The sequence below is a fragment of the Oenanthe melanoleuca genome, chromosome 5 (genome assembly GCF_029582105.1).
Source record: "Oenanthe melanoleuca isolate GR-GAL-2019-014 chromosome 5, OMel1.0, whole genome shotgun sequence".
Classification (NCBI taxonomy): Eukaryota; Metazoa; Chordata; class Aves; order Passeriformes; family Muscicapidae; genus Oenanthe; species Oenanthe melanoleuca.
The window spans coordinates 58,536,785-58,550,297 of NC_079339.1; the positions used below are offsets into that span (position 1 = coordinate 58,536,785).

Here is a 13,513-nt window from a genome sequence, read left to right on the forward strand (position 1 = left end):
CAGAAGCTCCTCTAAAAGTCAGGATTAATCAAGGTGGGGAGTTTGGGAGGTAAAGAAAAGCTGGTCCTGGTGGGGAATCAGCCATGGAATGAAATCAGGAAGGGCCAAAGGTGATGTTGTCCAGCTCAAACCAACAACTCCAAGGACAAGACACCTGCAGGAGACACAATTCTCCCTTCTTCAAGCAAAAAAACCTTAAAATTGAGATTGTATCTGGTGTTTCTAAAGCAAATGGATGGAATTTCATCAGTCATCATCACAACTGAAACCACTGATTTCCAAGCCAACCTTTGGCAACCTGGCAAACACCAACAGCCAGCAATTCCCAGACTTTTTTTCCATTCCCAACCATTTTAATATCTATAAATACTCCTGCTTGACTTTTCCCTTGGATTTTTTTTCCTTCTGTCATTATTTCCTGTGGGATTCTCAGTTCCTCACTCCTGTCAGGGAGGAGCTGAGAGCATTATTGCACTTTTCCAGAAAATTCCACACCTTCAGAGCTACCAGATGCTGAGCAGCCATTCCCAAGGGCAGAGATGGAAGGAACAGGCAGAGCTCCAAGCATTCCTTGCCTGGATTTGTCTTCTCCACAAAGCTTCTTTCACAAACTGGAATTATCTTCCCACTCCAGGATTAATCCCAGTGTTGATCCCTTCAGCTGCTGGGGGTGGATGCAGAGTGGGAGGGCCCATCTGCACCTCCCACACCTTTTAGGCCACCACAATCACCAAAAAAATTAATTTTAAACATCATTTGTCAGCCCCAGTCTACATTTTTCGCTACACAAAACCAGATTTTATTACAAATTCTGGCTAAGCCTGGCATAAGTGAAAGGTCCTTCCCAAGCCAGTCTTAGCTAAAAATCACTCAGTGCAGCTTTGATTTATTATTCAAACCTGAATTTTCAAAAATACATTTTTTAGCTTCAAGGTTACCATTTTTATCCATGGAAGCAGCTGTTTCATCACTAAGCAGCAAGAACCTGACCAAGGAAAAAAAAATAAATAAAAGACACAAACACAGGAATCCAAAACTGGGGTTTTGGTTGGGGTTTGTTTTTTTTTTTTTTTTTTTTTACTTGAAGACTCTCTGAAAAACAAAATTATTGTTACAGGTCATTAATTCTTTCTGGAGTGAAACAGGCCTGGTCCAGGTGATATGGAAAGGGCAGTCTGGTTTTTACAAAATTGATATTCAAGCAACATCAGAAAACACAAAGGACAGGCTCTTACACTCAGGTTACATTGCTCAGCCCCAGTAAACATCTTTGGAATAGAGATTTTTAAAACAAAAATAAATCAAGGAATTTAAATATACACAGGACAAAACCATAATATTATGCAAAATGTGAAGGGTGAGATTAGCAGAGATCAGCAAACACAGGATTGTGGATAATCCAAGCAGGAGTTACACACAGGGGCTGGATTCCCACAAGGCAGGTTTGGGATTTGGTTCTGTGCCTAAGGCAGGGAGAATGAGCAGCAGGCAGAGAAAAAAAAAGTAAATTAATGCTGGAAGTTCTTGTCCAAGCAGCAGCCCACAAGCCCAGCACAACAAAGGAAAGGTTGGGTGTTTTTTAAATTAAATATTAGCCCAAATCAGCAGGGTGTCCTCTCTATATTGCACCAAGTTTGGTTGTGAAATGGAAAAATTAGAAAAGTTACATTTCAATATATCTCAAGTGGAGGGAGCAGAATTCAGCTTTTCAAACAATTCTGCACTTTTTCCTACCAGCTGCAACATTTCTGTCTTCTCAAGTCTCTCCAAACTGAAAAACTGCCACTGGTCAAGGACAGTGTTACTGCTGCTCCTCAGTGTTTATTTATTTATTGCTTTATTTATGAGTGCCAAAGGCTAAGAGATGGAAATTTATAGAGGATTTAAGGCAATTCCACAAAATCATCATTTTAAGGGTAATTCAGGCCTTCATCCCAATACCAGGAGAGGTTTTATCTTCAAAAAAAAAGGACAGGGACACTCAGATTTTAGCCAAAAAGACCCTTTTAAATATCAGTTTATCTTTCTAACACACAGCACTGAAGTCAAGTCATTCCAGAGCACCAATGTAGAGAAAAGAAAAAAGGGGAAGAAGTCAGATGAACAATTACAAAAAAAAAACCAAACTAAATTACTACAAATAAAAACTAATCACTAAAAAACCTAAATAACTACAAATAAAAGCTAAAAACCCATAAAGCTAAACAAGCAAACAAAGTATCAGAAACAGGCTTGTAAAAAAAAAAATCTAAATGTGCTCAGTATTAGGCTCATCCTTCCCCTGCAAAAAACTTTGGAATTTAATTAAAATTTAATTTAATTAAAAGATCATGGAAAACTCTTTACAACACTGGTCCAATGGGCATGTGCATTCTTTTTATTTCTATACAGAGTGAAAACAAACACCATACAGACAAGGGTAAACTAATCTTTAAAAAAAAAAAAAAAAAAGAAAAAATTCGGGTTTAATGTTCCCAAAAAAAAAAAAAAAAAGTTCTGTAAAAGAAATAAAGAAATAGAAAAGAGTCATTTTAACTTCAGGCCAGGATTTGAGTAAGAAATGATGGATTAAAAACAAGCAGAGTCCTGCTGGCATCCAGGAGGAGGAATGGAGAGGATTTGCACAGAGAACCCTGTGTGTAAACTCTTCCCACATGGAGTCACAGACACAGACAAGACTTCAAGGTGCTGCTTGTCACTTGTTCCTAGAGAAAAAAATACTTTGCCAAGAAGCTCAGAGAGTTTTCTACAGCTTTTTCTGGAAGAAATTGCTGCAAGCAGCAGGTTTCTGGTCAGCCAGAGGACCCCACTGCAGAGTGCTTGTGCTAAGTTCCAGCTCTTTGTAAGAAAAAAAAAAAAAAGGTTTGGGGGGGTTGTAGCACTCATTGTCATAGCAAAAAGCAGGTTTTGTCATGTAAAAAGCCTAAACTAAAGGAATTGTAGTTCCATCACTAAAGGAACTTTTTCCCTCAGCATTTCTTCAGGGCACAGCTGGAGAGATTTATACTGAAGAACAGTACAAGGACAGGGAACCCTTTTGGGAGGTTTCACCAACCACCAGGTGAGTGCATTTTCCCTGCTAATGCTCCCTAATGCAAGAATGACTCTGGTTTACACTCTCTTCCAAACAATCCCTAGGGAACAAATCATTCCAGAAGCCACAGCAATCATCCCTTGGCACTTCTCTGCACACAGGCAGGAGAAGTTCCAGCCATCTGCAACAGCAAGATTTCCTTTGGAATACCTTGGATCCTTTGGATGCCTTTTTTTATTACTTTTTTAAATTAAATTATTATTTCCTCCGAATTCAAGAAATGCAGCAATGTTACCAAGCCAGGAGTCATTCTTCTCTTCCAGCTGAAGGATTTGCCATGGATCTCCCCTAATGCTGGTTGAAGTGCAGCTAAGATTTCTCCAGGGGAGCAGCACTGGGCACGGGGCGCTGCCGGACACCGCCCGGGGATGAGTCTCTCCTGCTCCCCTCCTTCCTCTCTGCTTCATCATCTGAGATATCTCCCTCATCTGCTTCTTCATACCTGTTCTTCAGTAGATGAGCTGACTCTGGACCTTGTTTCCCTGAAGGAGAAAGGAAAAATTCACAAATTAATACCACTCCCAAGTAAAATCCACTTTTTTAACATCACGGGCAAGCACAGCAACACTGAGAGCTCCACTCCAATTCTCTCCCTGCCCATGTGGAATTTCATGTCTTGCAGCCTCTCAAAATTTTTCTATCCCTAAAACCAGTTTTAAAAATTCCTCAGCTTTACTAAAGAGAAAATCCCAACCCTCTATAAACCTTAAGGGTGAGACATCAACCCCAAATGCAAAATTCTACACTCCACGTCACATCCTGCAGACTCCAGGATTTCTTTAGCATTTTCTAGAAATGAGATTTACCAAACAGCTTCACTGCATTGGAAGTTTGCTGTGGCTTACTTGGCTGAGGCTGGAGCTGTGGTGGTCTGTGCCTTTTGGAGGGACAGATGCAGTCTGCCAGGAACACCATCATCTGCAAAAAAGAAACTCCCAAACATTCTGCACATTGGAACTCTTTAGGTTGTAAAAGACTTTTAAGATAAAATCTAACCATTTACCCACAGGTGGATCCCATCCATAGATTATGGGGGCTCCATCCTGCTCCCCATTCCTGTGTTCCAGCTCAGGATACCCCAAAATTCCACCCCAAAACTGAGGTGGAGGCAGCACAAGTGTAACAAATCACAGCCAGCCCCAAGCACTTCACTTACAAGTCCCAGGACCATTCCCAGGAACAGAGTTGCAAATCCAAAAGCAGCATAGGAGCCCCAGACTGGTATTCCAAGGTTTTCTGTTAAATAGCCATGGCCATGCTGGAATAAAAGACAAGAGAATCATTTCAGCAAGAGCTGAATTTCATAGTGAGGATAAAATGAAGTAGAGATATAATCAGATACCCTGATCCACATGGACAGCTTGAACAAGGCTGACATGCTGCTCATCCTGAAACAAAGCACAGAAGAGGAACTGAGAACACTTTAAAATCAGCTCAAACCTGTGTGAAACAACCTCAGCATGTACAGCTATAAATTCCCAAATTTCTTTAAAATGGATCTGCTGACATGTGAATCTCAAGTTGCTTTTCTGTTCTATCTGGACCAATGGTCTGTGAGAAGCCAGCTGGAACTCCAGTCAAGATAATAAAAAAGAAGCATCAGGAGGTTTTATTAAAACAAAAAATTAAGCTTTTAAAAGAAAATCAGGTTGTAAGGGCTGAGACATCTTCAGACACTTAAGTTTGGTGTCTGAATACAGAAAAAATAGAGAACTTGTTAATGGTAAGTCAAATATCCAGCTTCAAACACTCCTTGGTGTGGGATAGTGCTTTGTAAGAGAACCACCCTCACAGCCAGGAATTCCTTCCACATATCAAACCTACATTTCCCTTCTGGCAGTTTGAACCCATTCCCTTTTTCCCTGTCAGCTCCTGATGGAGAATCCCTCTGTGATTTCCTTCCAGGTAGTGGAAGAAATTTCCTAGAATTTGAGCAAAACCATCTCAGTGCCACAAAAACCAAACAACTTCAAGAGTCAGCAAGGTACCAAGAGTTTAGGAAACAATGAAGTCTCCACAACCTCTTCAAGCCTTAAACTTTGGGGACATCTCTGCTATGGTGACAATGCTCAGGTCACCTCTGCTATGGTGACAACCCTCCCACAGCTGAGGAAGAATCAGGACACCCCTCCTGCCCACACAGAGCTGGGAACAGGGAGCAGGACACACCTCAGGACATCTGATAATAAATTCTTACCAAAACCAACCCCAAACTTACAGGAAAGAGGAAGGACCAAACCAGGAGGACACTGGCTCAATGGATTTCCATTCTTCATCACTGATGAAATTAATGAAGGCAGCTTTGGTCCTTGCTCCCTGGTACCTCCTGAACTCTCCATCTTTGCAGCTGTAAAACAACAACAACAACAAAATCCTCTATTTTATATGATCCAAGCACCAACTGCAGCATTTGTTTCCATCCAACAAATCCCCTCCCATCACCTTGTCCATTTTTAAACATTTACTTATTCAGTGTTAATTTTTTAGCTGATATTGCCTCTAAAAAATATTTCCCAAACACCTGGACTAACTCCAAGTTATTTCCAGAACACTGGCTCCACAAATACCTTGGCTAGCTTTAGGCTGTGATTCCATAAAATAAAATAAAAAGATAATGATCTTCCTAAAGCCCTTGCCACACACCTGCACTGAAGATCAACCTACAGAAAAATGATTGCAAAACAGAAACACCCATGAAATGGCAGAAGAAATAAAGCCTGAAGGGAAAGGAAAAGAAATCATCTGGCAGCACAAGGTCAGAGCAGGTGAGACGGTGGCTGTGTCAGTGAAAAGCAGCTCCTATTCTTAAAGAGCATAATAAATCTCATTGATTTGTCCCAAAAAAAGAGGGGAAAAAATGCCCACTCTCACCCCAAAAAAATCCTGCTGTGTTGTGTACTTACTGATAGATGGTAGGGAGGGCTGTGATGATAAATCGTCCACTTAACCCTGTAAGAAAAGTTATTTTCAGAGTACTTTGAGTAATTTTTATGGAAAAAAGAGGTAAGAAATATTGTAACACCCCAATATACAACAGCAGGATTAAATATAATCTTTTAATGCAATCCAACACAACCTTGTGCATGTCAAAGCAGCACAAAAAACACCAAAAAAAGTCCCTGGACAAGGAGCAAGGAAATTTATCCATGGGGAAAATGAGATATCCAGGGATAACTTTTGCTTTAGCTGTTTAGAGGGAGACACTCCCCTTGGCACATGATCTGCAGCCTCCAGAAACCCTGAAGAAAATAATCCAAGTGAGGCAAGTTTCAAAAGTAAAGCAATTCTGGAAAAAGAGATCAGCACGGGCAGGGCCAGGTTTACAAATCCCACACAGGCAGGAGTTCCAGGAGAGGAGAGCAGATTGTCTGCACTCACTTCTACCAACCAGAAGGACTGGAATGGCAAGGCTGAAACCTGTTTTTGCTAAAAAAGTATGGCAAAAAATCTCCTTGAGATCATGCTCTGGAGAAAACCTCTATTATAGGATATCCATTATTTATTTTATCTACTGTCTGACAGTCTCCTCCTCGGCACAGGGTGCCCAGAGAAGCTGTGGCTGCTCCTGGATCCATGGAAGTGTCCAAGGGAGGTTGGGACAGTGGAAGGTATAGTAGTGAGGTGGAATAAAATGATCTTTAAGGTCCCTCCCAGCCAAAATATTCTGGGATTCTATGAAGCAAGATCAGGGCGTTTAGCCACACAGAATTTGGTAGAGATAAGCAAAACGCTTTTCTAACCCCTATGAGTTTGCTTCCCATTGGAGATGAGCAGGCCCAAATCCCTCAGCTCCCCCAAAACCCCCACAGGGCTCAGGATCCCTCACCCGGCTGCTCCGTGACATCCACCTTGGCCACGTTCACCCCCAGGTCCTCTCCCCACTCGGCGAACTTCTCCCACTCGGGCTGCAGGTTCTCGCAGGCGGGACACCAGGGCGCGTAGCTGTGGGAGCAGCACAGCGCCGTCACCCCCACACACCCCACACACACACACCGCGCACCCCCAGCGCGCCGCTCCCCACTCACAACTCCACCATCCACTCGTCCTGCAGCAGCTCTCGCCACATGCCGTCCGACAGCACCTTGACGGGGCTGGGCTTGCCGCGGGCGGCCGCCAGCGCCAGGCAGAGCAGGGCGCAGAGCGCAGCCCTCAGCGCGGCCCGGCGCTGCGCCGCCATCTTGGCCCCCCCCCCCTTCCGCCTTCCCGCCGCGTCATGGCCGCGCCCGCCTGAGGGAGCGGAGCGGGGAATGGACGGGCAAGGAGCGAAATCCCGCTCGTTCCACCCCCCGCCGGGATAATTGTAAATGGTTCTTGTTAATCACGGAAGTTTTGGAGTTTGTATAAACCGGAATACTTCAAATAAGAAAAGAACATGGAGCTAGGTAAAGGGAAATATATGATTAAACCCACTCTGTTTAAATCCCGCTGCTATGAATTTTGTATGTTGAATGTTGTATACCAGTTTGTAAAAGCAAAACAAAAGGGGTTTTCCACAGTCTGAAAGGTTTTTTTATGCAGAATCAGATTCCTGCCTTTGTGTAATCAATCACAAACTATCTGCTAAAGATCAGACTTCCCACTTCTTCTGTTTTTACCTACCAAAACCAGATGGTTCCACGACCAATTGTCCCAAGAGCTGCAAACCAAGTTGGGTGGAAATGTGGAATGGGCGCTGATCCCTCACGTTTTCCCCAGCGCTGCTTGCTCTGGCTGTATAAAATAAACCAATCTAAATTTTGCTGAATATCGAGACTTTATTTCTCATTTATAACAGTGCCATGGGCAGGCACATTTAGAGAGCTGCTCCAGCCTGGCCTTGGACGCTCCCAGGGATGAGGGAGCAGCGTGTGGCCTCGCCACCCTCACAGGGAAGGTTTTATTCCATACAGCTTAAGTTCCATTCAATTTGCTCCCTTTTTCTTCAGTTTGCTGCCTTATCACAGTATCATTGAGGTTGGAAAAGATCTCTGAGGTCGTTGAGTCCAAGCTGTGCTTATCCCCACCTTGTCCCCCACAGAGCACTGAGGGCCACATCCAGGAATTCCCTGGACTTCTCCAGGGATGAGGAATCCACCATTCCCTGATCAACCCCTTCAATGCTTGATGTTATAAATGAGAAACAAAGTCTCGATATTCAGCAAAATTTAGATTGGTTTATTTTATATAGACAGAGCAAGCAGCGCTGGGGAGAACGTGAGGGGTCACCCCCCACCCCACACTTCCACTGAACTTGGTTTGCAGCTCCCTTTTATAGGATAGTTTTCCTTGTTGTCATCAATAATTGTTATTGTTTTGTTGTAGTAATTCTGCAAGGTAAGCAGTGGTGGGCAAAGAAACTTCCAAACTTCCGTGGGACAGCTCTTGGGACAATTGGTCATGGAACCATCTGGTTTTGGTAGGTAAAAAACAGAAGTGGGAAGTCTGATCTTTAGCAGATAGTTTGTGATTGATCACAAAAAGGCAGGAAATCTGATTCTGCAAGAAAACCTTTCAGACTATGGAAAACCCTTTTTTTTTTTTTTTTTTTTTTTTCTTTTACAAGCTGGCATACACAATAGTCATAACAGGGGGATTTAAACAGAGTGGGTTTAATCATATATTTCCCTTTATCTAGGTCCATGTTCTTTTCTTATTTGAAGTATTCTGGTTTATACAAACTCCAAAACTTCTATGATTAACACGAATCATTTATCAATTATCACAATATCCAACCTAAACCTTCTTTGGCTTAACTGGAGGCCATTCCCTCTCCTCCTGTCCCTGTTCCCTGGAGCAGATCCCAAATCCCCCCTGGCTGTCCCCTCCTGGCAGGGAGCTGTGCAGAGCCACAAGGTCCCTTCTGGTCCTTTTCTCCAGCTGAGCCACTTTCCCAGCTCCCTCAGGAATTCTCCAGCCCCTTCCCAGCTCAATTCTCTGCTCACTCTCCAGCCCCTCAGTGTCCTTCCCAAATTTAGGGGGTGTTGGGATCACACACTGCAGGCTCATGTTGAGTTTGGCATTAACCATCACCCCAATCTTTCTCCACAGGGCTGCAGTCAGTCCCTTCTCCATCCTACCTGTGTATTCGGGATAAAGGGCAGCCACAGCTTCCCCTGTGCTTCCCCCTGGAAGTGTCCAAGGTCAGGTTGGATGGGGCCTGGAACAACCTGGGATAGTGGAAGGTGTCCCTGCCCATGGCACAGGTTGGAACTGGGTGGGATTTAAGGCCCCTTCCAACCCAAACCATTCCATGATTTTGTGATCTTTACTTATGGCAGAAAGAAACAGCACCTGAGTGCTAATTCTCAAGCAGAATTCAGGGAGAAGGTCAATGTTAATAAGCAGATAAATCCCACAGCAACTCACTCCTGACTCTCAGCACCTGAAGCATTTCCAGGGCAGGAACCTCTTTTTCCATATGCACAGACTTTCTTTAACACAATTTTTCCCCCCAGCTCCTGTGATAATGTCACCTTCCCTTTCCTGCCTGGAAAGAAAATAATAAGATAAAAGATAATTTCTTTGCCTGCCCCTTTGCCATAATTTCATATCCCGCAGTTCAGAGCCTTGGCAGCCATTGAGCTGTGCAGGGAAAAGAGAATAAATCAGCATTTGGGGATTTTTTTTAAAATTTTATCTTATTTTGGCAACTTTTCTCCAGTACAACGTGTATGTTCCTGTCTGTAGGAGAACAGGCATTATTAAGGACTTGTTATTCATTGATTCAGCACTCAGGAATAAATCACTGCTTGCAGCACTCTGCTGACTGCTGTTTTAGGCATAATTGAATTTTTGAAATTTGTTATTGATAATCCATGAATATTCTGTTCTGCATCAGCAATCAGGTGAAATGCAAAGAGCTGTCTCTGGGTAACAACTGGACTCAATGATCCTGAAGGTCTTTTCCAGCCTAAACACTTCTGTGATTATCCCTGATAATTTGAGATATGTTGAGGAATAAGTGCATAAAAACATGTTGTGTAACCATCTGTAAATAAATTTACCACTGTGAGTAAAAAAATTTTTTCAAAGGCACACTGAGCTCCCTATGGGAACAGCTTGAAAGACCCTGACAATTATGACTTCATACCTCCCCTGCTTGGTTCCAGGAATTATTTTAAGTGTGATGACTGCTCTAAATTACTTTTATCTCTGTTATAACATTGACATTGTCTTGTTTCTTTGGAAAGTTTTCAGAACAAGAAAGCCTTAACCTTATCTTTGAGGCATCTTCCTCCAGCCTGTTCCCCTCAGCCCTCCCAAGCTGACAGGAGAAATATCTGCCTCATCTTTCAAGGTTCATGGCAGGATAAAGAGAGTTAATAACCAAGTGACCTTAAGAAAGAAACACATCTTTCATTCTTTTTTTTTCATGTTCTTTTTCAGTGCTGCCACACAGAGGCAGAGTTGAGGCTGCTTCCAAAGGGAAAGAGTGAAGGAGGAGAATCCTTTTTGGTTAGAAATTACCTGGATTTCCTGCTGGGGACACCCCATCACCTTTCAAGGCTTTTTCCTTATCCCAGAACTCATGGTTTAGGTTGTTTTCCTGAGGTAAAGGGGATTTTCTGGTCAGTTTAAACCTTCCCATCAACACATAACCACAAATTGATTGTGGTTACAAAAATACCACCACCAAAGAGTCTTTAAGTTTCATGAAAAGAATTGTGAGCAGCAGTGATGCACAGGAAGAAGCACAAGCCCAGATAATTGTTTGACAGAGGGAAAACTATGAAAATCTTAATCTGGTCTAGTGCAAGATGTCACTGCCCATAGCAGGGGGTGGAACAAGGTGGACTTTGAGGTGTTTCCAACCCAAACCAATCTGGGATATATTCTCCTGTCCACTGAGCTGTTTGGTTTAGATACAGGATGGAGGATGATGAAATAAGAGAGGCTTGTGTCATAAAAATTCATCTTTTCTTGATGATGTCCTCATAAAATCAGATGCTGCAGGTAGGAGTGGAAATGGAAAGACTCAGCTCCCTTTGGGCTTTGCTTTTTTTTTGAGCTGAAAATAAAAATCCTCAAACACTCAAATGCCTCAATGTTGTCCCCAAAGCTAAAACCAAGGAGATGAACAAATTCTACAGACTCACTCCATTCTGTAAGTGCTCAAAACCACTTCAAAAAATTGCACTCAAATTGACTCACTGTGTTTCTCTTTTGCAAAATGTTGATTCATTTATATTTTAAATTGGAACAAATTAAAGCAGTTCTATTTTCCCTTATTTTATATATTTTTTCTCTCTATTTTTAAGCACCTTTACATGTCCTGAGGATGAGCTGAACACTAAACCAGATGAACAAGCTGCAGGAGCCCAGCACTTGCCCACCTGGGGCTGACCTTTTGAAGGATCACTTGAAGAGAGCAGAAATTTGGCCAGGTGATGATTCCAAGCTCTGCAGTCCCTGGATCAGGTACAGCATCAGAGCCCTGACCTCATTTACAGCTCCTGCATTCCTGAAATGCCAAGAGATGATGCAGAGAGCTTTCCTGAGTGTGATCATGTGAGGCAGGAGACATGAAATCATCCTCCTAGAGCCCAAGGTGAAAACCAGGCTGTCCCAAAAAGTCCCAGCCAGGCCTGGAGCTGCATTTTGTGGTGCTGCAGGAAGAAAAACTGCTCCTGGCTCATTTTTTCTAGGTGGTTTTGCTAAGGTGAAGGGGATTTTGTGATCACACCAACACACAACCAGAATTTGAGCAAGGTTGGGGTTATAAAAATACCAAATGTCTGTGCATTTCATGAGTTGTCCTGTTAGAGTGAGCTGTTTCCTGGCTTCATCCTTTTGGGAATGTTGTTGCCATCTAGAATTCCACTCAGAGCAGTTTTCTGGGCATCAGCATTAAAAAAATAAAAGTCAAGATGTAATTATTTCTCTGTGACTCAGGATTTCATTCCAGGAGCTCTACCCATACATGAATGCTTTTTCCCCTACAGAAAAATCCTGGATTTCACAGGAAATAATTCATCCTGGGCTGAAACCCCCCAGAGATTTCAGTGACTTCTCAGGAGCCACACTGAGCTTGGTGCATGTGAACATTCCCCACTGTCCATGTCTGGGAAGGATTAACAGAATCCCCTCCTCCTACCCTAGGAAGCACATTCTCATCCAACAGGCCCATTCCTTCTGCTGCACAGCACCTGTTCAGGTTTTTGGGAGCAGAGAGTTTCCCACCTCAGCTCTGCCTTTACACAATCAGTTTGCTGCTTCCCACTTTGAAAAACCACTTGGAAGACCTCAGAATTATTCTCACAGTCCTCTCTGAGCTGAGAAACCCCAGTAACTGCTAATTATTCAGTAATTAATTGTCTCTCTGGGGTTGTAATTGTGAGTGTGGCCTCTCTCCATCACTGTGTGCAGCAGTTTCCTCAATGCCCAACCAAATTCTCTTTCCCATTTGATCAGATTACAAAATTGCTTTAAACTCAGTGGAGATGATTAGGAAAAGTGTGGTTCTGCACAGGAGTTACCATGGGAACTAAAGTAGGGAGAAATCTTTGTAAACCAGAAGTCAAGCAGATTGTGTTTCAGACAATTAATATTGTCTCATTCATTAGCTTTAACTCTTCTGTGCTCTGTTCCAAAGTAGTTTATATCTCTTTTTCCATATCAAATGCTGTCTCAGAGAGGTTCTGCTCCCCTGAGGGTTCATCCCTCCTTCTCCTGCAAGGCCACCTTGCTGAGCCCTGCTTAGCTTCATCTTCCTCTTCTGCTTTGCTTTTGGGGCTGGGGACATCTCTGGGGGCATGCAGGTAGGATTTGGTTTGGGATTGGCACAGACATGTGGGGAGAAGTGTCCAGGCTCCCATCCTGTCCCTGTGACCAGGGCTGCTGGCTGAGCTGAGCAGCTCTCATGCTTCTGCTGCATGAACCCCTCTGCTCTCTTTCCCAACACCTTGGACTCCTCAAATCTTCTTTTCTTCTAATTCCATGTTTGGCACTTCAGGGAGGAGCAGCTGGGAACTGACCCAGTGCCAGTGGCTGTCCCTCTGCTCTCCTCTCTTTCCATCCCTCTTTTTCCAGCTCTCAGCCCCATCCCATCTCCTGACTTCTCTCCCTGCCATCCTCTGGCTCTCCCCTCACAGCACATGTATCACACTTAAAATAATCAGCAAATCAATGTCCTTATTTTCCTTCAGACCTCTGCCTGACTCTGTGAACAGGAGGAATTCCCCTCCCAAGGGAATTCAATATTGATGTATTTAAAAAGCAAACTCCTCCTCAGCCCTCTCCCCTGTGTGCTGCTGACCTCCTTCCCTGTGCTGGATACAGAATTACTCATTTTCCCAGGGGCTGACCCATCACTTTGTTGTTTCAGCTCTTCACAAACAATATTTCTGTCCCACCAGAGGCAAAAGCTGAGTTCAGCACAAAACTACTTCATTTTCTAGCTGCTGTTCAGATCACAGGGCCTTAATCCCTCTTTTTCCACCA

General features: G+C 43.3%; 1 protein-coding gene across 1 annotated transcript; it reads right to left on the bottom strand.

Annotated features, from left to right (window-relative positions):
* Positions 1–1,261: 1,261 nt before the first annotated feature.
* TMX1 (thioredoxin related transmembrane protein 1) lies at positions 1,262–7,325 on the bottom strand. The gene is made up of 8 exons (XM_056493895.1): positions 7,120–7,325; positions 6,921–7,036; positions 5,998–6,043; positions 5,313–5,441; positions 4,437–4,482; positions 4,251–4,352; positions 3,940–4,012; positions 1,262–3,576 (listed from the first exon to the last, which is right to left on the bottom strand). Exons 1-8 carry the CDS (start codon positions 7,269–7,271, stop codon positions 3,404–3,406), a joined length of 837 nt encoding a protein of 278 aa, XP_056349870.1. The 5' UTR covers positions 7,272–7,325; the 3' UTR covers positions 1,262–3,403.
* Between the last annotated feature and the right edge of the window lie 6,188 nt (positions 7,326–13,513).